Raw genomic sequence first — 21,892 nt, 5'->3', positions numbered from 1 at the left:
CTGGTCAATTGTGGACATTCCTGGTTCTGGTTGCCTAGGTAACTATAATTTATTTACTACGAGGTCATATGTCACTCATTGGTAGCTGCTTCAGTCACTCCTCTGGGAATAAAAATGTTTATCTCTGTGCCCCCTTCTTTTCTCACACACACACACACACACACACACACACACACACACACACACACACACACACACACACGCTTTGCATCTCCAGAGGTTGTTTTACCTGTAGTTGCTTGAAGTCGCCAAATGCCCTTGGCTTTCTGTGACGCCTCCAGTGTGGACATTGCTTGAGATCTTCAGTTGTTCATTCAAGACTATATTTCAGTACATAAATGACGCTATACCTCTGCATGGTATACTAAGCATGAGGGCCCCGAGCATGTAAAAGTTCCTGCCCTAGTTCTGTGTGAATCACACAGAAGTGACACCATGTGTACAAACTGTAAACTACATTGAATTGACATAAATTACACAAATATTAAGACCAGCCAAAACCATGAGCAGCTGCCATACAGCTTCTGACTGTCTTTGTGTGCACAGTGTAGCTCATCAGAAGCAGGTCAGAGTCAGAGAGAAATGAATTAAAAGGAAGATTAAAGAGGTTATTACAACAGGACTCAAACTTGGCCAGATATTGTTGCACTCTGTTTCTCTGACTAAAACCTTCACTAAACCTTGTACTCCTGAGAAATCTCTAACACAGCCCTGAGCACCAGACCTATTGATTGTGTCAGCCTGCTTTTATTTCTTTGGAATCTGTGATTGAGATGATGGAGGTTTTCTCTGTTTTCTATTGCCTCTGGTTTTGGACACTATGCTAAAATTCTATAACTAACTGAAAGCAATAAGAAGAGTTTCAGCATAGTTGATACATTAATACCTGGAAGCTGCCCATCATTACTGCCAGTAACACTGGGCAGCTTCCAGGAATCAACTGTGGCAGTAAATTGCTGCAGCAGCTGAGCGGCTTCACAGGAACTGTTATCCGCTCGCTTCATTTAATTTGAAGCGAGGGTACTTCAAGGATACTTCATTAAATTTCAAAAACCACTCCATGCACTCATTCTCTACACAGGAAATGATTCAGCAAGGACGTCATTAGATGCTAATTTTCTTTGTGAGCGCTACACTTCTGTGTTACTTTGCATGGCATAATTATGATTTTCTGTATTGACTTTTTATGGTGTAATTCTTGATTCACATAGTATCATGATCTGGCTTGATTCTAAAGAAATTCACTTCATAATCTATTAATTGGAGAGTCGTGTGAAGCTAAATGTCAGCCTGTTTACTTGGTGACATTTTCTTGCCCAGTGGGATAGCCTCCCTCTGCCCTGTGTTTTTCACTTTTAATCCTGTGTTAAGAGAGCTCTAGTTTGGCTTTAATTTAGCAGATATGCACCACTCAGATCTCAGGTTATTGGGCTTGGGCTTTTTAAGGAATGGGCATATTATTGTAAATCTTTTGGGCTGAAGTGTATCTGTATGCTATTAAAACTGGATGTCTTTTTCCCCCCCTGTCTTACCTTCTTCTGTCGTTAGTTTGTAAAATTTGCCAACATAGAAGAAGATACGCCATCGTACCACCGCAGTTATGACTTTTTCGTGTCCCGCTTCAGTGAGATGTGCCATTCAGGCTATGAGGACCCAGACATCCGCACCAAGTACGTAACAGAGACGCTCGACTGCAGTAGAGATGGAGTTGTTAAATAAGTGCTATTCTGAGTCTACATGGGTAGTGTTTATTTTTAGTTTTTATTCCTTTTTTGGACATTTTCTTTTGTACACTTAAAAAAAAAGAAAAGAAATGTTAAGTCATTGCTTTCTATTGCTGAAAATAGACTGTAAAATCGTTTGACAAATCAAATATAGCTTTGACATGGAAAAAAAAGAAAAGAATAAAAAACAGCAATTCAAACAACAAAGCTAGGTGCAAATATAATTTCCTAAATATGGTTACCTATTTATAGGCCGAGTAACCAGTCAGATGGTTTCTGTGTGCGTGTGTGATTGTTGCTGTAAGGATCCGCATGGCAGGTATCAAGGGTCTTCAGGGTGTGGTGAGAAAGACAGTCAATGATGAACTGCAGGCCAATATCTGGGACCCTCAGCACATGGACAAGATTGTCCCCTCTCTGCTTTTCAACCTGCAGAGTGGAGAGCGTACCGAGAGGTGAGTGCAAACAATAAAATGCAAATGTGGATTACATATGCAGCAGAGTAGATGTGCTCCATTAGCTTTTCAGTGTAACGTATTATATTAAACATTAACCATTAACCTCCTAGTACCTGGCGTCCACACATGTGGACATCACATTTTGGGTTATTTAGACCAAAATACTCAATTTTGCTCTACAAGGGCCTGATATCCACTTACGACGACATTATACTGCTATTGTTCTATCAAAATTTTAAACGAATATGTGGCTCTCATTTTTCTTAGAAACAAAAATTAGGTAAAAAAAATATCTGGTAATTCTTTGGGTCCTGATGAATGTAAAAACAATCAGCCCAAATATCAAAGAGAAATTAAAAATACATGCTGTGGTATAATAACTAAGATGAGGCTTTTCATAGTGCTTAACTGGACATGTGAACTTCAGTGTAAGCGTTTCATAAAAATCATCTGGTCCATACCACTTCTGAAAATTGAGTATATGCAACCTCAGATGAACAATAATATATGACATATTACAGTGTGCTATTGTTTATTTAATACAAATTAAGCCAAAATGCAGAAGCATTGTGTGAAAAGCACCCTTATTGCTTCCATAACAGTTAAGAGGGTAAGTAGCAACTAGCTCCTGCTAATAAATTTGATTATTTGCTCATCAGTGAATTTGAGAACCTCTATAAAGGCAGTGGTTTTGGCAGTCTGCAGGACTGAAGCGTTTGGCCGAGAGGGGAAGTTTTTAGCAGTGATCTTAGGTAAGTAATTGCTGCCACCCATCAATAAGGCCATATCCAATCAATTTGAAGTCCATCCTTCCACAGTGAGAAAGATTATTCACAAGTGGAAAACATTGAGGACAGTGGCCAATCGTCCCAGCAGTGGACCTCCCACCAATTTATTCAGCCAAGCTCAGAAAATCTGCAAAAAAACCTAAAGCTTAAATGTTGAAGTTTATGACAGTGCAAGGGTTACCAGGAGAAAGTCTTTTCTGTCTAAGTTGCTCACAAAGGAGCTTAAACACACCATTTAACGTGTGGAGAGAAATTTGTTGAGTTAACAGCAGCTAGTGTTGACCTGCCTGCCTTAGATAACACAATCCAGATACACGATAGCCAACTGGTGTTGTTTGTCTCACATTAGGCCATATTTGTCCTGGCTGTCTAGCCAGCGATCACCCATGTCATTCATCATCACTGTCATCACCGACAGCTCTGTTTCCCCTTTTGGACATCTGGTAACCCACCCAGAGCAGCCAAGAACAAGGAAACCAAGACACGTGGTTCAGATTCCAAAGAGAAAAGGAGTGAATGTGAAAGGAGGAAAAAGCATGCACAGAAATATTGCAATGGGTGAAGAATTATAGCTCACAAACACAGAGGTAGAGGATGCCAGCAGCAGTCTGGAGTTTCTCTCTCTTGGCTGTATTACACATACTCAAATTCACTTTGACGTCAATGCCGAGATCTGAAAGTTAGGAAAGCAAAGAGGGAGGGCAGCAAAAAGAACATTGGGAGATCTGGTGAAGGATAGATAATGGAAATTAGAGTGATAGAAATGGGAGAGTTATTCAAAGACGGAGACAGACAGATTTATTGCAACAGGGAGTCACATTTCATTCTCAGCTTCTCTCTGCTCTGTGTGTTATCCCCCTGCTGTGCATCCTCATTTCCTCTCACACTGGGTCTAGCTTGTCATTACCCACAGCAATCAGTACAGAGCCTAATTACCTTACAGATGGTGGATTTTCAAATCACGTAAAGATCAGCTTTAGTCAACCTTCTGACAGCTGGGACTGGGAAAGTTTATTGATGCAGATGACAGAAGCTCTCTGGACTTTGTTTTGTGTTTAAACTTCAAGAACACATGAGGATTGTTTGTAATGTATGTAGTTGCCTAAAAAAAACAGAAGCTTGTTGTTCATCTGAGGTATTTTTCACATAGACTCATAAACAGCACATCTGAGATCAGGTAGCTATAGCTAAGTTCGCTTTTTCAAATACTGGTGATGCAAATTTGTCCTCACAGCAGATGTTTACTTGAGAGAGATTGCGCGGGATGAAACAACCTTTTTCTGCCACAATGCTTTGTAACCACTGAACAAATAAAGAAACTTTAAACAGCATGATATTTTTTTTTCTGCAGCTGACAGAAAATATCACTGAAAAACCTCACTGACATCAGCTTGTGTGCTCTTGCTAGTTTAGTGTGTTTTACTTTATTTAATTTTTTTTAATTTTTGCGTATTTTAGTTTTGAATACAAAAGATGGGGCAGGAACTCACATTTGCTCCACGGAAACAGCAGGCAAGATGAAAGAGTTAGGCTTTGAATAAATAATGTCATCATTGGTGGACTACCCGAGGCTAGTCAAGACCAAGATGGAGCTATGGCGGATGTTTTTAACTATACATGAGAATGAAAAAGGGCTGGACACGAGAGCGAGAGACCACACGATTGACATGAAACGTTTGCGTGTACAAATTTGGACACAGTACGTAAATGCGTCAAACTGCAGACAAACTGCAGACAAACTGCAGAGGGTAAAGTCAGCTCAGAAGCACAGCTGCAGAGATTCAGCCGTACAGACTGTGTTTGTGTAAGAAATAGAGCATTTGTTGAAATGTCATTATATTAAGTTAATTTCAGTGCCTTGCCTGTTCTCTGTTCTCTCTCTCTCTGTCTGCACCCTCCCAATTTGCCTTCCTCTGCCTCTCTCTGCTCGTCTCCTCCCTGCTCCCCCCCCCCCCCCCCCCCCACTCCTCTCTTTTTCTGCTTCCTCACCCTCATCGCTCCCTGCCAGCCGCTCTCCCTCTCCGCTGCAGGCATCAGAGAAGGAGAAGGAAAGCCCGGTGGAGCTGACGGAGCGCTGCTTCAGGGAGCTGCTTGGACGAGCCGCCTATGGCAACATCAAGAATGCCGTCACGCCCGTGCTGATGTGAGACAACCAAACAGTCGTATTCATAAGAAATAGCCTCTGTTTGTGATGTGTTCCTGCATGCGGTCGTGTGGTTTGTTTGTTTTTTTGTTTTTTTTAAACATAGTGAGTAAACTTGAAGACAACGCTGCATGTCAGGCGCATCTTAATCTTTACACTAATGGGCACGTGGGGCTGTGACAAGGTCAATGCAAGGTTATGGAGTTGTTCTTGAATTGTGACTGCATGGTTTGCAGATGGGACATTTAAATTCTATATTACTGCATTTATTTTTGCAAGACGTGATCTTATTTAAGTTTTTCTTTTTTGTTCTACCAATACATTTCTGATTTTTTTTTTTTTTTGTATTTGAATTTATCCATCTTGGTTGTTCCTCCTGAAATTAAGTATTTTATCTGTCTTAGCCTTTTCCTGTCCCCACATTTGCCCATGTGCGGGGGCTGTGCAGGGGTGTTTTGGAAGTTGTGGCTGACCTTTTAGTTGGCAGGTACATAAGTTAATAGATTGGATATAACAGTATGAATATTTCAGGCCCTTGCAAATAGAGGTAAATGTTGACTACATTATGGGTTTTAAAAATGCCCAGTTTTAGGTACTTTGTAGTGCCTCAATGCCTTTTTCTTCATTTCTGTTCCCATGTCCTACACACATTTTCCTTGCACACTTATATTTTACATTTATATTGTTAAGCAAATCCGTTTTAAATTATCTGTCAATTTTAGTCTCAGCAGTCGTGTGCTCAGCTTAATTGCACATTTTCCACGTTCTATCAATGTCAGATTGAGAGAATGTTTTTAAGTATTTAATTACTTACTGTAAAGCAAACCGTATGTCATAGTAAGTATTTATCTGTGCACTACTAACTCCTATTTTCAGTTTTACATTCATTCTTAAACCCAGACATGATGTATGCTGTCTGGACTAAATGCGGTCTTTATGCCTTACTGCTCTCCATCATCCCTACTGCTGTGTTATTACATCCTGTTTATCCAACCTGTTTCTCTTCCTCTGTTCATAACCCCACAGGCACTTAGATAACCACTCTCTATGGGAGGGAAAGACCTTTGCAGTGCGTTGCTTCAAGATCATAATGTACTCCATTCAGGTGAGTGATACACTGCCATGATATCCTTCACAGCCTTACCCTTGCCTCTTTTCTCTGTCTCACACTCTGCTGACTTCATTACTAGGTTGAAATGGAATATGGAAAACTTTTGTATGAATTTTTGACCACCATGTTTTTTTTTTTTATCTTTGCAAGTGGTTATTGCACATTTTAGTGGTGCAAAGAAGAAATGTGCTTCAATATTCATGAAGTTCTCACTGATTTCAATTTGGGCTTCAGCCTATTTGCTCACAGTTGTGGTTCATTTTGGGCCTGAATGAAAAATGCAAAAGGAGTAATGCACTTTATCACCAATATCCAGTTTTTAGTTTGCCATTTAATTAAGCGTATTACTTCAATACAACAGTTTTCTGTCACTTTCTCTCTCACTCTTTTTTTCTTTTCTGTATTTTTCAAGACAGGTCAATAATTTCCTCGGTTTTTTGTTGTTTTTCTTTCAGTCCCAGCACTCACACTTGGTAATCCAGCAACTTCTCGGTCACCTGGATGCGAACAGCAAGAATTCAGCCACGGTGCGAGCTGGGATAGTGGAAGTCTTGCTGGAAGCAGCTGCCATTGCAGCCAGTGGTTCTGTAGGTAAGTTGCAATCCTCCAAGGTCATGTAAAGTCATAAACACATAGAGATGTGAATGTTTTTTTTTTAACTATAAACTGTGTATTTGCAGGTCCCACAGTGCTAGAGGTGTTCAACACCCTGCTGCGGCAACTTCGTCTGAGTGTAGACTACGAGCTAACCGGCTCATATGACGGCAGCACCAACATCGGCACTAAGATCATCAAAGCTCACGAGGAGAGGCAGCTGCAGGAGGCTGTAATCAGGACCATTGGTGAGTCTGAGTGCTTTGTATTTGTTAGTGAGGGAGTGTTTAGTAGATGTATGTGCAAGTAGTAATTGTTATTACTAGGTATGTGTGTGACTATATGTGTGTGGATTGCTGCAGATGCTATTTGGCAACAGAATATTAGTTGGTTATATTATTATTCAACTAGTATGCTCCCATGCTCCAGCATGGTTTGGCCTGTTTTTGCTGTTAGTAAATGATAGGATGCTTTTATAATGCGTTGTGTGTAGGTGCATTAAAGCAAAAAACCAAAAAAATCACAGCTCATTTTAGCCTGTGGTTGCATGGTTGCCAGGCAACCTTATAGCGTCATAATATATCACGCATAGTTTCTGGATATAAACTACATGTTACTGCTGTAAAATAAAAATGATGTAATACTTTTAAAAGTTGTTACAGGAGCATAAATGCTAAGAATTGGTAGGTGGTTGGTTGGTAGGTAGAAAATATCTGGTACACATAAGAACCTTCAGGGGCCTGAAATATATCTGTAAGCTGACCCTAGCACTGCTGACATTAGCAAACAATCAATCAACAATCAAAATACTTTAATAATCCCTAAGAAAAGTATGTAAAGATATCCACATGATTGAAAAGAAAGCTATTAAAACAGGCGAACACTCTTAAGTACAAAGTAAAGGACAAAGAAATAAGTAAGAAAAAAATTAAAGTAAAGAGAACAAACAGGAGCAACTGAAACAGGCTGCATGCTGGTTGATGCATGCTCACTGAGTTTCAAATAATCTGATATTGTGTGCATGGATTGTTCTGGTTGGCTACCCGTTTCAGTGACATGTAGAGTGCTTCTCAATTATTGGAGTGACTAACAGTTTCAAATGGTGTTTAAATTACCTACGTAATATTTGTGTAGGCAGTGTTTAATGTCGCCTATTTAATTAAACTCACTTTGATCTCTTCTGAGTGTTTTCCTATATCCAGGCTACTCCACTAGTCTTGTTCTTTTTCTCCTGTTTAAACAAATAGTAAATGAGTCCCTTGGAGGATTCCTAATTACTAATATAGATTTTTTTTTCTTTTCTTTTTTCTTTTGTTGAACATTTTATTTCATTTGGTACAAACTGTCTGGTTCTGTCCCTTTCAGGTTCATTTGCCAACACTCTACCAACTTACCAGAGATCAGAGGTCATGCTCTTCATTATGGGAAAGATCCCTGTTCCTGGAATTCACCTTACTTTGCCCTCCTCGGACTCTGGGTAAGTTGACTCAAACAGTATTCACCTGTATGTTGGTAAACTTAAGGGCACAGTCTTTATTTGCTGTTTGTAATTCCAGGCCTGAGGGTACCAGGATGATTCAGGTTATGTTACTCAAGTCCTTGGTCCAGGTAAGTTGTCATTTCTCAATGATTTAATTTTTAAGAAACTTGTGGATCTTCATGAATTTATAAAGACTGACACGAAATGCGTATTCCTATCAAACCGCATGATTGTAAAATCAGTGGCCTTGTTAGGCTTTATGGGCAAGTTCTTGATCTTTGCTAATGAAAGTCTCAGAAGTGTCACTTAAACTAAGATAGTTTGCGACACTGTCGCAGCATAAGAGTCTCTCAAGTTATTGCTAACTTGGGAAATTATAACCACACTGCAGTTACCTTGATGTTCCAGTGCATGTTCAGTTTTGTAAACTATGTGTGGGATTTGATCATCCCCCTCGTAGGTAACTGCAGGTTTCCAGACTACCAACATGCTGACAGCGCTGCCCAGCTCTTTCTTGGAGCCCCTGCTGTCCTTCTCTCTAACCGAGGATCCAGAAGTCCGTCTGTTGGTGCTGCAAATCCTCCTCAGTCTCATTGACAGGCATGAAAACAGGCCCAAGTTTGCCAATATGAGGTGTGTGATTGTTTTTGCAGGAAGATTGAAGGGCTGAAGTGTTTTTATACTTCCCTTATAAACCCATACTTCAGTTACAGTTTGTGTCTCTTTGGTCTTCTTTCTGTGTAGCAGCATCTCGGACATCTCTGTGCTGAAGCTCAAAGTTGACAAGTGCTCCAGGCAGGACAATTTATTCATGAAGAAGGTAATTTTTTAAATTTATTTAGTTGACAACCTGTTCCGCCTGCTGAACAACATCCCTGTGAATTATGTAAATTCACATAAACATTAAATATTTATTTTAAAATAATTTTGACAATAAATCTTTACACCAATGTATCTGCACTAGACATTTCGAGTTCCATTTACCCTGCGCTTCATCCATTCACAGCATGCCCAGCAGCTATATCGCCACATCTACCTGGGCTGCAAGGAGGAGAGCAGTGGCCGGGAGCACTACGAGACCCTCTTTGCCCTGTTAGGTCTTCTCAGTGTAGAGCTGGCCAATGAAGAGGTGGTGGTGGAGCTGATTCGCCTCGCACTTGCCTTGCAGGTATAAATGTAGAGTTTTAAGTAGCCTGTTTATTCCCCGAGCTGCATTTATCTACTACATTTGAACTACAAGATGAAAAATATCCTAATCGCAGCTTAGAAAGCGTCAGTTTCACATGTATCATTTCACAAATGACACTGACCATCAGCTGTAACACTGGGACAGTGTCATAGCTGATGGTTTAAAATCAAAAACAAATAAAACGACCAAACATTACAAGATGAGAACAAATCCTTCTGAGGTAGGGTGTTTCACAGTGCGGTGTCTCTGTTTCCTTTCCAGGATCTGGCTCTGTCCACCGACGAGGCTCTGCCTGTTTATAACCGCTGTGCTGTTCATGCCCTTGTCGCCGCCTACCTCAACCTCATTTGCCAGCTCACCACCGTCCCAGCCTTCTGCCAGCACATTCACGAGGTGTGTGTCTGAGCCTCTTTGCGTGTCTGTGTTTTAATGCTACTGTAACTGTTTGTTTATCCCCTGACTCTCTGCCTTTCAGGTAATTGAGGTGAGACAGAAAGAGAGTCCTTACCTTTTGCCCGAGGCCGTCTTTGTTGACAGTCCAAAGTATGTACCAGCTGCAACCCACAAGTGTTTAATTTGATATTCAGATACACAGTAATAATTTTAAATTCCTGCTTTTGAATGCAGTTTATTTTTCTTCCTAGATTGCATTCTTCACTGGACAAAGTAGAAGGAAGTGTTTTGTTCCTCCAGTCAAAGATCACAGAGAGCCTTGGAGGAAGTGGTTATAATACAGAGAGACTCGCCACACCTTATGTCCCTCAGTATACTGGTAAGGAGTCTAAAACTAGTCGTTCGGATGCAAAGGTCTTAATTTCTCTGGGGGTTTTTTTTTTGTTTATATTTCCTCTTTTTTTCATGTCACTGTGCCAGCAGCAGCTGAGATTGCGAGCATTTTGTTTTCAGGTTGATGATGAATTATCTTTCCATTTGTTCATCCCTTCTATTCTTGAGAAAATTGCTTTAAAATTTGGTTGTCAAAGTTATCCGCTTGGAGTTGAAGATGGACCCAATACATTCTGGTGGTTCCTGAGGATCACTGTGACCTCACAAAAAGAGGTTTTTAGCCATAACTCATGAATTCATATAACAATTATTAGAAACATTCACAAAGATGTCTTGTAGGAAAAGTGACATTTTTTATTCTAAAGGTCAGCCTTACTATAATATAATACTCTTCTATTATTTAAGAAAAGGGGAGATTGTTACCATATTTCATATTTGGTCAGATGGTCTGAGTTGGTGCCATCAATCCTTTGTACCCACCTTGAAGCTGTATTAACACTGTGCAGAGTATGGACAGCATGACTCAGGCGGTTTGCAGAGGCATATGAACATGTGGTGAAAAAAGTTATTGAAAAAACTCAATAAATTTTCTGCACTCTGCTTCCAGATGAGGACCGTCTGTCCAAGAGAAAGAGCATCGGTGAGACCATCTCACTTCAGGTGGAGGTTGAGTCCCGAAATAGCCCAGAGAAGGAAGAGGTGAAAAAAAAAGACTTCACAACCTTGTACCCTGTACCCTCAAATGTACCCTGTACAAAGATATTTAACATAGATTCTTGTTCTGGTCTGCAGAGGACTCCAGCAGAGGAGATCACATTTGAAACCCTGAAAAATGCCATTGGTAAATCCACTCTCTTCATTTGCAAAGCCCTTTTTATTAGTTTACAATGATGGATTGATGTTCTAAATGTTGACGTAATTTACCAAAGCATGACAGCAGGGAACAAATACAAACTACTTTTGTATAAAGTGTCCGTGAACTTTGTCTTGATGTTTTCACTTTGAGGCACACGCTACATTATATTGCTTTTTGTCTCCCTCTAGTGGACAGTGTGGGTATGGAGGAGCAGGAGAGGGAGCGGAGGAGACAAGTGGTGGAGAAGTTCCAGAAGGCCCCCTTTGAGGAGATAGCTGCCCACTGTGGTGCCAGGGTATAGACCCCCTACCCTGTTGAAAAATAAAAAAAAAACTGCTTATGTGTGTGTGTGTGTGTGGGGTGTTTTTTAGTTTTTTTTTTTAAAGAAGGTCTTAAATGTATTGTTTTTGATGTCTTCTGTCCCTTATAGGCCACACAACTGCAGAGCAAACTAAATCAAATCTTTGAGATCACAATCAGGTAAGGGACAGAGCTTTGGGATGGGAGTAGTCAATAATAGTCAATAATAATATGGATGGCAGTCAGAATGACTGCCATCCATATACCTGCATTTTTATGTTTTGGAACTAACAGCTTTATTTTCTTCCTCTTTCTGTTCAGACCCCCTCCCAGCCCATCTGGAACCATTTCATCAGGTTACGGCCAAAGCCAGAGTCGATCTGTACCCATTTACGAGATGAAGTTTCCTGACCTATGTGTTTACTAAACCACAAAGTCTTCAGCAACGTAAGCGTACAGTAGAGCCTTCAAGGACAGAGAAAAGATTTGAAAGGGCAACCGATCCTCACTGTAAAATCGTCTTGACCGTGGAATCAAACAGCCACAGTGCACGTGGGACAAACTCAGCTGTAACTAAAGAACACCTCTTAGCTGTCTGAGATTTTATTTTAGCCTCTGATTGCAACAAAAACAAGCTCACCAGTGTCTATATTGAGCAGGAAAACAAACGTATTTCACTCACTTCTACTGCATCAGTTACTCATCCCTAGAGACTGGTTAGGGACCCCTGGCAGCCAGCGGCCTATTGGGAATGATATGCAATCCCCGATCAGTTGGCGAGTGGTTGCTGGAAATTGATGGCACTTGCCTGGTGAAATTGGTTGCAAAGTTCACCTTCAAATAAAAGTTGTGCCTAATTGCTGAAGCCAACATGTCTCAAAAGGTGCAGCTTTTACTTTGAAGACAATTTCATAGCTGCTCAGTAAGTAGTTGGCGAGTGTTTGCAGATAAGCTGGTGTCTTCTGTGCAAACTAAAGACAACCTCCTGCATCTGCCACCAACTACTTGCTGGCAGTTTGCTGGCATATTCATGTCTCCAGGTGGTCTCAAGATGGTCTCCAGGTGGTCTCCAACCAGTCTCTAGGCCTGTGTGACTGGGGACTGGGATGTCTGTAGAAACTCCACTGGTTGGATTTTCAAATTAGAAATTGTCAAGAACTGTGAGGGGAAAACTTGACCGACTGGATGTTATTTATTGTTTTGAGAATGAGTTGAGTAGTCGCATGCCTGCGACTGGAAACTTTTTGATAGCACTATTATTCTTGTGCATTTTTTTAAACTTGTTTGTCCCTTCCAGGGTGCCATACTACCTTTGATCACAAAATTAGATTGCTAGACTGCTTATTAATATTATTATTATTTTTTATTTTTTTTTAATTGTTTTGATGACCAGAAAGAGTGTTTGTGGAAACTGAAACATTTTAATTTACTTGATTGTATTTGTGTGTATGTCTGATTGTTGTATAGACATAAAGGTAATTATCCTCATCTCCCATGCCACTTAGCTGCTGAGCATCCATCTTTTAGGCTTTATTGTAGCTTGGTTTTGCCTTCTTAGTGTTACCCAGAAATGCTTTTTCGCCTCTTTCTGTTTCTTTTACCTAAATATTAATCTATTTAGTTAAAACACATTGCACCAGTCATGACCACACTAAAGGATTTACAGCAATGTTTACCAGATCAAATGCTAAAAAAACATTTATTTTTCTCCCCTTTCCATATAAATGTGTACATACAGAGGAATATATAAATCTTTAAGCTGATGTACAGCATAAGGATGTTAATGTGCGTGTGTATATATACTGTATATTCTAATTTTAGACTGCCTCTGCACTGGTTGTGTTCATAGATAAAAGAGAAATCCACTTAGTATTCAGATAGACAATGTTAAAATCTCCAATAAGTAACCAGCAGCACGTGAAATCCTAACATCTGAGCAGCCCACAGGAGAAATTTGCATCATCTCAAGGCCAGTATGTCACAGCGATTAATAAAGGGTTACCGAGGCAATGCTGGAAAAAGATCATTTTCAGCTTTACTCAAACAGGTTTCATTACCATAACCCTGACCTGCATTGTTTCCATTTACATTCTCAGTCCTGCTGGAATGAGTTTGCACTATGATTTTTTTACTATACCGCAGCTTTTTCAGCTGCATGTCTCAGCAAGATTCAAAAACATCTAAAAGCCCAGTGTGTGCACAAACACACACACAGGTATAACAACAAGTATGATGGCAATAATTTGTCAAGAGTCTGGCTAACACGGTCCAACTGTAGGTAGCAGATCATGTTTGTGCGTTTCTAAATTGTGCCTGCTGTTGTTGTGGTGCTGTGATGGTTCAGTTTTGTGACATTTTTAAGAGACCACCCCTCACTCTCTCTCCCTCTGTGCTGCTTCTGTGAGTGAACCGCACCCGTTCCAGCCGTTTTGCAACCATCTTGTTCAGAACAGAAGACGGTGTCTAGTTCATCCCTGTCATGAGCATTTCCACTGGCTCTTCTTTTGTTTTTTCTGTTTTTGAATGTCATGTCCTGTGTATATCCGTGTCAGCACATGCCAGTGTATGTGATCGTCTGTTCACGTTTACCCCTTTTTGATCAGTGCGCGAGTGAGCGTATTTATGTGTCTGTGCTAACGCTCGTACAGGTGTGTGCGTGTCTGTGTCATCATTACCGAAGACCAAGCTCTCCAGACGTAGTTTACAGTTCTGTCCAGTGACTCTTTCCACCACGTTAATGCAGAAAAAGCTACTTAAGAGCCGTGTGCAGCTGTCTAAACCTTCCAGTTACACCTTGTAAAATTGTGTTTTCAGCATCTTGAACTTGGCAGTGAAGACCTGTAAATCTATCAGTCCGCGTGTCGTCATTGCATCACGTAATGTAATATTAACTGACGGTAATCCAAACTTACTTTTTGTCATTACATGTCTGGTTAATAGCTCTGTTTTACAATTTAGTGCTGTAGGTCAAATCTGTTCTGTGAACTTTGCACTTTAAAAACTGGAATACCTAGTGAGAAAGGCAGCTTTTACATGGAGAAAATGCCTTATGCGTGTCATACCTGACTTTGCATGCTAGTGGATGTTACCGTGTTGTAGAATAAATTTATCTCTAACCATGAAAAGTCTGTCTTCGTTTTAATTTGCCTGCTAATGGAAACTCTCTGAGACGAAGAAGGGGATCATCGTTTGGTAAAAACCACGTCGACTCATTAAATCCGGCACCACTGTTCGGTAGTCGCAGTGTTCAAAGTAATGTTTAATTCAATTACCTCCTGTTGAGGTCATCTGAGTACGTGATCCATCTCCCAGCACATGAGTAGCACATTTTTCCTATAGTGTAGCATTTTCAAGGATCTGAACTCACAACCTCAAATTCACGTCACACTATTATGTATTCTGAGCCTGGTGTCACAGTCGGCTATGAAATTAAACGATCTGAGAATTAAGAATTAATTAAGCAGCTGAAGCTCAGAGTAGTGCTGATTTTCTGTGGTTATGCTTCAGGTCCAGTGGGTGGCAGTCTAAGTCTGGCTGCATTTTCATTAAACTTATGCACAATCATTCATGGACTCTGTAAGTCCTAAAAAAATAAGAAATTATTTATCTCATTCTATTATAATGGTTTAATGAAAATGGTATGAAGGATTTCATGCATCCATACTGGTGACAGTGGAGCTGAATGAGTCTGGTAGAGAAGGTGCTCCACTGCTGTCCAGTAAAAGATACTCAAATCATTACCTCTGAATAAAGGATACTCCACCATACCCACAAGTTTAAAAGAAACTCAAACTCACCTTGTTGTTAAAAACGTTTAAATCCTTTTTCTTGTATTTTATCAGTCTTAATATTCAGAATTTTGTCCATTCCCCTTCCCCTAAATCCTCAGATTTGTCTAAAGACACAGTCCTGGGTAAAAGTATTGAGTCACCCCTCGTGTCTTCATAGTTTATTTGTTTGTTTGTTTGTTTGTTTTTAAGTGACCTTGAGCAACATTTCTCCAGGCGTTCAGATCTTATTTATTTATTATGTTTTCCTTGTTAGATTGGGTTCCAGTTAGTTCAATGCATTAAAAATGCCCTATAACGCAGTTTGACAGACATAACAACTCACACTTGATGAGAGCTCACAACTTGTCAGCTCTCATCAAGGTTTTGCTTAATAAATGACCTTAGGCAAAAGATTCCATGTATTATTTGCCACAAACAGGATCTTTAATATTATTTTTTATTTACATAAAGACATGACTTTTTAAAAACTGTCTCAATAATTTATTTCCTTACAGTCACCTTTGACCTCGCTGTGACGGTCACTGTTCAGCTTGATTCTTCATAAAGTTAAGATGAGTATGCTCTCAGAATGCTTTGGATTCGAGGCCAAGAAGTTGAAGGCAGTCAGTGGGTGCGTCGGTGAAAGACATTCAATAACATGCTAAAAGATAGCAACGAGTTTGTGTAATTTAAAATTAAGACATGTGGTTACTAACATGCAATGGCTATTTGACTCTCTGAGCTATCTGCCTCCCCTGCTGAATCTTCCATTTATCCCATTATTCTCTTCACATCTTTAAAATGTTCCTGAAGAACTTGGCCAGCTGCCCCTGAGGTTTCTCCTCCCACGGCTTCATAAAGCCGCCGTTACGTTTGGATGCAGGTGGGCTGCCCCATCTGAAGTGACTCATCTTATAGGTCCTATCTTTCCTCTCCTGCAAGCTCAAGGGGCTTTGTGATTTGGAGCTGTCCCTGGCCCTCAGCAATCCCTGATTTTCATTACTTCCTCCATCAATGTCCCCCTCCGCTTCATCTTCGCTACTGCTCAGCTGTCTGCGAGCCTGAAAGGGAAAACGGCCCTCAGAGGAGCTTCCTCCTTCCAGAGAAGAGGCAAAGACTTTAACAGGTCGGCGTTTACGGCCCGAGGGCTTCCCCCAGCGGAAGTGCTCCATTGAATAGGAGCGTCTCTCGTCACTGCGGGCCTTAAGCTTTGGCTCTCGCATCTTAAGTCCTGCTGGTTTGCCCCAGCGGAAGTGCTCCATTCTGTAGGAGCGCCGCTCGTCGCTGCGGGCTTTCAGATCTGACTCGGATATTTTGTCATGGGAAGCCAGTGTGGCTAGAATAACTCTGAGTAAGAGGTCATCATCATAATCATCACCACCACCATCACCAGCATCAGCATCACTGTCAACTTTCAGGGCCAATGCACTGAGCTCTGGGATTTCAGTCTGGATCACAGACATGCAGAGGTGAACACAGTCCTGTGTGGAAGAAATGGCAAAGATAATGTCATACAGAGCAGGAAGACTTGAAGTTCCCTGACAGCTGCTGGTGAAGTCATAAGACTTGGCATGATAGGAAAAAATCCCCAAAACCAACAACAAACAAACAAACAAACAAACAAAAATCCCCTTTATTGCTTATGGGTGTTAAAAATTACAGATGGCTTTTCTAGGTTTTAAATTTAGTGTTGCATTGATAAAATAACTGCAGCTTGTTCTGTATCCAAACACACCCACTTAAGGCTATTATCACATGGACAACTCAAGAAACAAGAAACATATGTTTATATGTTTCATATGTTGTTTGTTTAATTTAAGACAAAAAAAAATTAAATGAATGAGAGGTAAAACTTGAGGGGGTAGGGACAAATAAGTAAATACTTCAGCCTACTCCTTTTCAAACAAATAATGGAATGATATTTTGTAATGATTGTGAAGGCACATGTTTGAAATGTTTGAAATAAAAATGAACTGAACTGAACTGAACTGAAATTACATTTAAGGACTGTGTTGACTCATCTTTTCAGCTTTCACATCAACTTATTTGTCAAAGAATGAAATTGTTCACTATCACCACAGATCTCCTGGCTTTGCCGGGGGAAAAGGAAGTAATGTTATATGCTCTGAGTTTTAAGTTTCCATTTTCTAAGTACTTCTAAGTACTCATCACCTTGACACTAACAAAAAAAAAGATTAGTGGAAGCGATAATTTTGATTAAAATGTAAGGTTTACTTACATTTAATTTGACCAGATTCCATTAAATATGTTTTACATTGCGCTTACGGATGAGATGAAAATGTGCAACATAGGGCTCCGATAAGTTTTCTTGGCCAGTGATGACGATCTAAAAGAAGTGGCAGGGCTGTTCGACCTACCAGTATCCTCGCCTTGTTGCTCAGGTCCTTGCAGATGGAGTTGTCCCAGCATACTGACTCAAACCCGGGGATGCACACAAATGCCATCACCGCCACCAACAACCAGCACTGGCACACCATCTTCAGCCCGGTGCACAGGACACCAACTCGACTGGGGTGGAGCTGCAGAAGTGAAGCCACAGTGGGGAAAGCTTTGAGTCTCAGCAGACAAAAATATTCATTAGTCATCTTGAAATGTTATTTTGTGAAGAAATACAGTAGGTGTCTCTTAATAATTGCGCTTGCGTAACACTTTCCGCCCGTCCTTATGTAACGTGATGTGTTTGAACACTACCTTCGAAATAGCCAGAGAGCCGAGCTTTTGTAGCTGGTGTGTCATGAACTTAAACACGTGAACTTAAACAACTATGTTCTCTTTTTGGTGTTTGTTTATCAGGAGCACATGTATTTTATTTTGAAGGTGTCAAACATGTGGCAGTATTTTTATTTTTATTTTTCAAAGGATGAACCTTCAGCACCGAGGACTGTGTCAAAACGATCAGCAGGACTGATGAGGTTCAAAACAGAGGAGGGACAGGGCAGGGTCTTCTGTTCCCTTGATGGGTTAATTTCATGTGAGATTTAGACTGAAAATATATGAAGATAATAGATTTGAAGATTTTTTTTTTAAATGATGATTTAATTTACCTACACCTAAGGCCCTGTATGAAAAAGTAATTGCTCCTAATCTTACTAACTGGTGGAACACCCTTGGCAGCAAGCGAAGCATGAACTAGCAACGAGCCTTTCACGTCACTGTGGAGGAATTTTGGTCCACTCTTCTTTGCAGAATTGTTTTAAATCAGACACAGAGGGTTTGCCTGAACAGTCTTTTTAAAGTCATGCCAAAGCATCTTAGTCTGATTTAAGTCCAGGCGCCGACTAGGCCACCCCCAAACCCTTCCTTTAGGTTTTTTTCAGAGGTGGACTTGCTTGTGTGTTAAACTCAAGTGTGGTTGGGCTTCAAGACATGAACTGATGGCCTGACATTCACCTTCAGGATTTTATGTTCGGGAAGCAGAATTCATGGTTCTATCAATTTTCCAGATCCCGAAGCAGCAAAAACCATCACGCTACCACCACCATGTTTGTCTGTTGATATGATTTTCTTTTTATTTAATGTTGTGTTAGTTTTACATTGCACATAACGGGACTCTAACCTTCCAAAAAAAAAAAAAAAATATTTTCAGTCCACAAAATATTTTCCCAGAATTCTTTGGGATCACAATGCATTTTTATATTAATGTGGGTTATATTTGTCCAATATTAAAAAAAATATGTGATGTTGTGAAAGTGTGACAAATATGCAAAAACAAAAAACTGAATGAAAACAAAATCAGGCAGGGGGGCAAATACTTTTTCACAGCACTGTTCTCTGTGTGCAGAGAGCAACCAGCTGGGATCCTGATGTCACTGTCTACCGCTGCAAGGCTGTGTTATTCTACCGCCAATAAATTTAAGCTTCCTTTTTTGAAAACGCAAGGAGCTATGAAGCAACTTTTGTCTTTCAGCAGCAGGACTGCAATGTTTTTTTTCAGTCTTGACTAATTGAAGACAGATGTAGCTACTTTGACATCACCCAATGGGTTGTGGAGTTCTGCTTTGAAGCTTTCAGATGAACATTTTTTCTGTCATCATCTTAGTTTTGAAATCGGACGCAATAAATAAAAGTGGATTTGACAAAACTGCATGCTAAGACATTAGGGGGCTGTTTGTCTTTCTTTCTTTCTCTCAGACTATAACTAGGTTGGGAGAATAGAGAGAACAGTATTGCTGCTTGTGTTCAGGGACAGCCAAAGGAACTGTTAATAATTCTGATAAAGGACTTCCTTTCAGACATAAATTTCTAGCAGGGATTTCACAATAGACCCTAAAATACTTTCATTTTCTGAGCTCAGAGTTGTTTTCTTGCCTGGAAACCAAGCAGGAAAAAATGAATCTAATTGTCTCAATAAAACTTAACAGAAATACACAACAATGACAACAATAAGTACATTTTGAAGTGTGCTACTTAATTGAATATGAACAATTTGGTTATTGAAGTCATGAGGATGAATATCCTCTCATGCTTCTTATTGCGTTTTCTCTTTTCTATACTCTCCTATTTCCAATCAGTCTCGAGGACAGCTTTCTTATTATAAAAAGGTAATATCTATAATATGAAACCCCATGTTCACTGCTTTTGGTTAAATCCGACACACTGCCAGTCATCTGATGCTTCACAGATGTTGAGAAAAATCCTGTCTCACTTGTCAAACTTTTCCCTGGGCGTGTTAACCGTTTAAAGATGTAAACAATCTTTTTTCTTTTCTTTGCCGGGGTATTGGATTTTTCTCACTTCCTCCTTCACTATTCTAAAGAGTGAGTCCTCGGTGAGCCATTGTCTTTGCGAGTCTGGCAGAGACTCGTCTTCCTACTGAATGACTCACAGCTGAGCTGTGCTCTCCACAGACAGACTCCGATAAAAGAGGCATGAGCGCTGCAATCAAAATAAATGCAAAATTGTACGTGTGAAATGATTTCTACTGTTTTGTAAGTTAGATCACCTTTTGTTTACATTAAAGGAAAGCTGAATTCATCATAACTGTGTATCCTTTGCTGCAAGCACATCATATAAAATAGTAGAAATTCCCAAATCCATGAATAAGGGAGTTTAGCAAATAAGTTAATTTGAGCTCATCCAACAAGTCACGCCAAACAAGCAAGTTTAAAAAAACAAATCATATAAATATATTTGTTACCTTTTTCAGATGCTTTCTCTCCTCTTGCTTTTGTCACTCCTTTTGTCCACAGATCCTCCAGACTGGTGACTCTAAACTGTGGTCCCTCTCCTCCTCTCCTGCTTTCTCTCTGCTCTTTGAGAAATGCTCAGTAGGAGAGGGTCTGCTGTTGCTTCCTTAAGGGAGGAAAGCTCTTTTTATAGACATGTGAAGTAAAGCGTCTCAAGGCCTCGGGGTGTGATTGAGGTAAAGGGTCTCCTGCTCCTTCTCTTGATGGGGAGGAGTCGTGCATTCGTGGAGTTTTGCGTATGGTATGTTTAAACGCTTCCCACACACTTTTTAATCAATAGCGAGGCTGGCTTCATCAGCCGGGTGATGAGGCTGTGGTTAACTGGTTAACTTCCCCCCCCCTCTTTGTAATCCTCCTCTGATTGCGACACAGTCTTGAAACCCTATAAGTACCCTGCATTTCTTGAAAGCATGTTTACGTTATCGTATACTGATTAAAAAGAAACACAACTGCTGTTCATTAGCGGACCCATGTCCACGCTTTAAATCCCTCAAAGGTCAGCTCTAATCACTGACATCATTATCCTCTGAGCAACAGTGAAGGGTGCCAATCGATTTGACTGATTGGATCGTTTCTCTGTGGTTCTCGTTTTGACAAGGTGTGCATGTATCCCTGCGTGAAAACTTCATTATAAGGACCTGACTCACTGTTTGGACGTCATGAGTGGACCTCAAGTGCGGATGATACACACAAATAAAGAAATAAACACACGTGGTGCTTTTAAAACGGAAATATTGTGCAGCTGAAGCTTTAGTGCCAGTGCCAAACACATTCTGCCGCTCGTTTGCTGCAGGGTTAGGTGCACAAGGACAAGTCACACAGAACAGCACAAGTGGAGAACAAGCACCCATTGTAAGAGATATAGAACACTTTCCTTTCATAAACCGGCCTATCTCCAGCTATTTGTTATCATTTTATAGCTGAAAGGACACAGTGAGTGAAAAATGAGACAGAAGATGCTCATATGATTTTTAAAAAAGGTCTATTATATTGAATTACAGGTGCATGTGGGTCAGGTTGCTGTGCTCAAAGTCAGAGATATGTGCCTGAATTGACCGTATTGAGGATACCTCCTCTGACTGCCATTATACAAAGCAAGAGTAGAAAAAAATGCACATATCGTGACCTAATTATGTCTTTGGCTATTCTTAATATAAGCATCCACAGTCTGCCCCCTTCAACTACTCATCAATAAGCAAGTCTTTTCTGACTACCTGCAAACATGTGAACTATTACTTTATGATACAGTTAAAACAGAAAAATCAGCCCAAATGACCTTAAAATGATACGTTATTGTCTTATGTTGACTACCTAGTAAGTAAGTTTTGCCACCTTTTCATTGGAGGTTCATCAGATATACCTGTTCACCTTCTCATTGACACAAATATCTAATGAGCGATGCACATACAAAGATGTGTTGTGTTACGTGTCATGCATTCATGTCAGACACCACCAGTCTGAACTGATTCCGGGCAGGATGGATCCA

At 40.3% G+C, this 21,892-nt stretch overlaps 2 protein-coding genes across 3 annotated transcripts in view; one reads left to right on the top strand and one right to left on the bottom strand.

Moving 5' to 3' along the window:
• The window catches only part of LOC146617117 (protein EFR3 homolog B-like), a 30,004-nt gene extending 15,464 nt beyond the window's left edge, over window positions 1-14,540 (top strand). Inside the window, exons 5-23 of one of the 2 annotated variants that reach the window (XM_085372526.1) lie at window positions 1,549-1,670; window positions 2,030-2,179; window positions 4,979-5,113; window positions 6,140-6,218; window positions 6,680-6,815; window positions 6,905-7,066; window positions 8,184-8,295; window positions 8,375-8,426; window positions 8,759-8,931; window positions 9,043-9,118; window positions 9,305-9,466; window positions 9,749-9,880; window positions 9,963-10,030; window positions 10,132-10,259; window positions 10,881-10,972; window positions 11,066-11,114; window positions 11,318-11,424; window positions 11,560-11,609; window positions 11,751-14,540. In XM_085372526.1, coding sequence (XP_085228652.1) covers window positions 1,549-1,670; window positions 2,030-2,179; window positions 4,979-5,113; window positions 6,140-6,218; window positions 6,680-6,815; window positions 6,905-7,066; window positions 8,184-8,295; window positions 8,375-8,426; window positions 8,759-8,931; window positions 9,043-9,118; window positions 9,305-9,466; window positions 9,749-9,880; window positions 9,963-10,030; window positions 10,132-10,259; window positions 10,881-10,972; window positions 11,066-11,114; window positions 11,318-11,424; window positions 11,560-11,609; window positions 11,751-11,856 — 2,091 coding nt within the window. In that variant the 3' untranslated portion in view covers window positions 11,857-14,540. The remainder of the gene's footprint in view (window positions 1-1,548; window positions 1,671-2,029; window positions 2,180-4,978; window positions 5,114-6,139; window positions 6,219-6,679; window positions 6,816-6,904; window positions 7,067-8,183; window positions 8,296-8,374; window positions 8,427-8,758; window positions 8,932-9,042; window positions 9,119-9,304; window positions 9,467-9,748; window positions 9,881-9,962; window positions 10,031-10,131; window positions 10,260-10,880; window positions 10,973-11,065; window positions 11,115-11,317; window positions 11,425-11,559; window positions 11,610-11,750) is intronic. The other variant, XM_085372525.1, reaches the window with a different exon arrangement.
• A 1,155-nt stretch (window positions 14,541-15,695) lies between these two features.
• LOC146617116 (pro-opiomelanocortin-like) lies at window positions 15,696-20,492 on the bottom strand. The gene is given in 4 exon segments (XM_085372036.1): window positions 15,696-15,999; window positions 16,002-16,680; window positions 17,578-17,739; window positions 20,358-20,492. Coding segments are annotated over 3 exon segments (828 nt in total). The 5' UTR covers window positions 17,698-17,739; window positions 20,358-20,492; the 3' UTR covers window positions 15,696-15,970.
• Window positions 20,493-21,892: the final 1,400 nt, after the last annotated feature.

This window comes from Diplotaxodon limnothrissa, linkage group LG15 (genome assembly GCF_057381915.1).
Source record: "Diplotaxodon limnothrissa isolate DT_005_m linkage group LG15, D_limnothrissa_male_GT1.1, whole genome shotgun sequence".
Lineage (NCBI taxonomy): Eukaryota > Metazoa > Chordata > Actinopteri > Cichliformes > Cichlidae > Diplotaxodon > Diplotaxodon limnothrissa.
The sequence above is the reverse complement of the archived record's forward strand: the minus strand, read 5'-3'. Positions and strand labels throughout refer to the sequence as shown.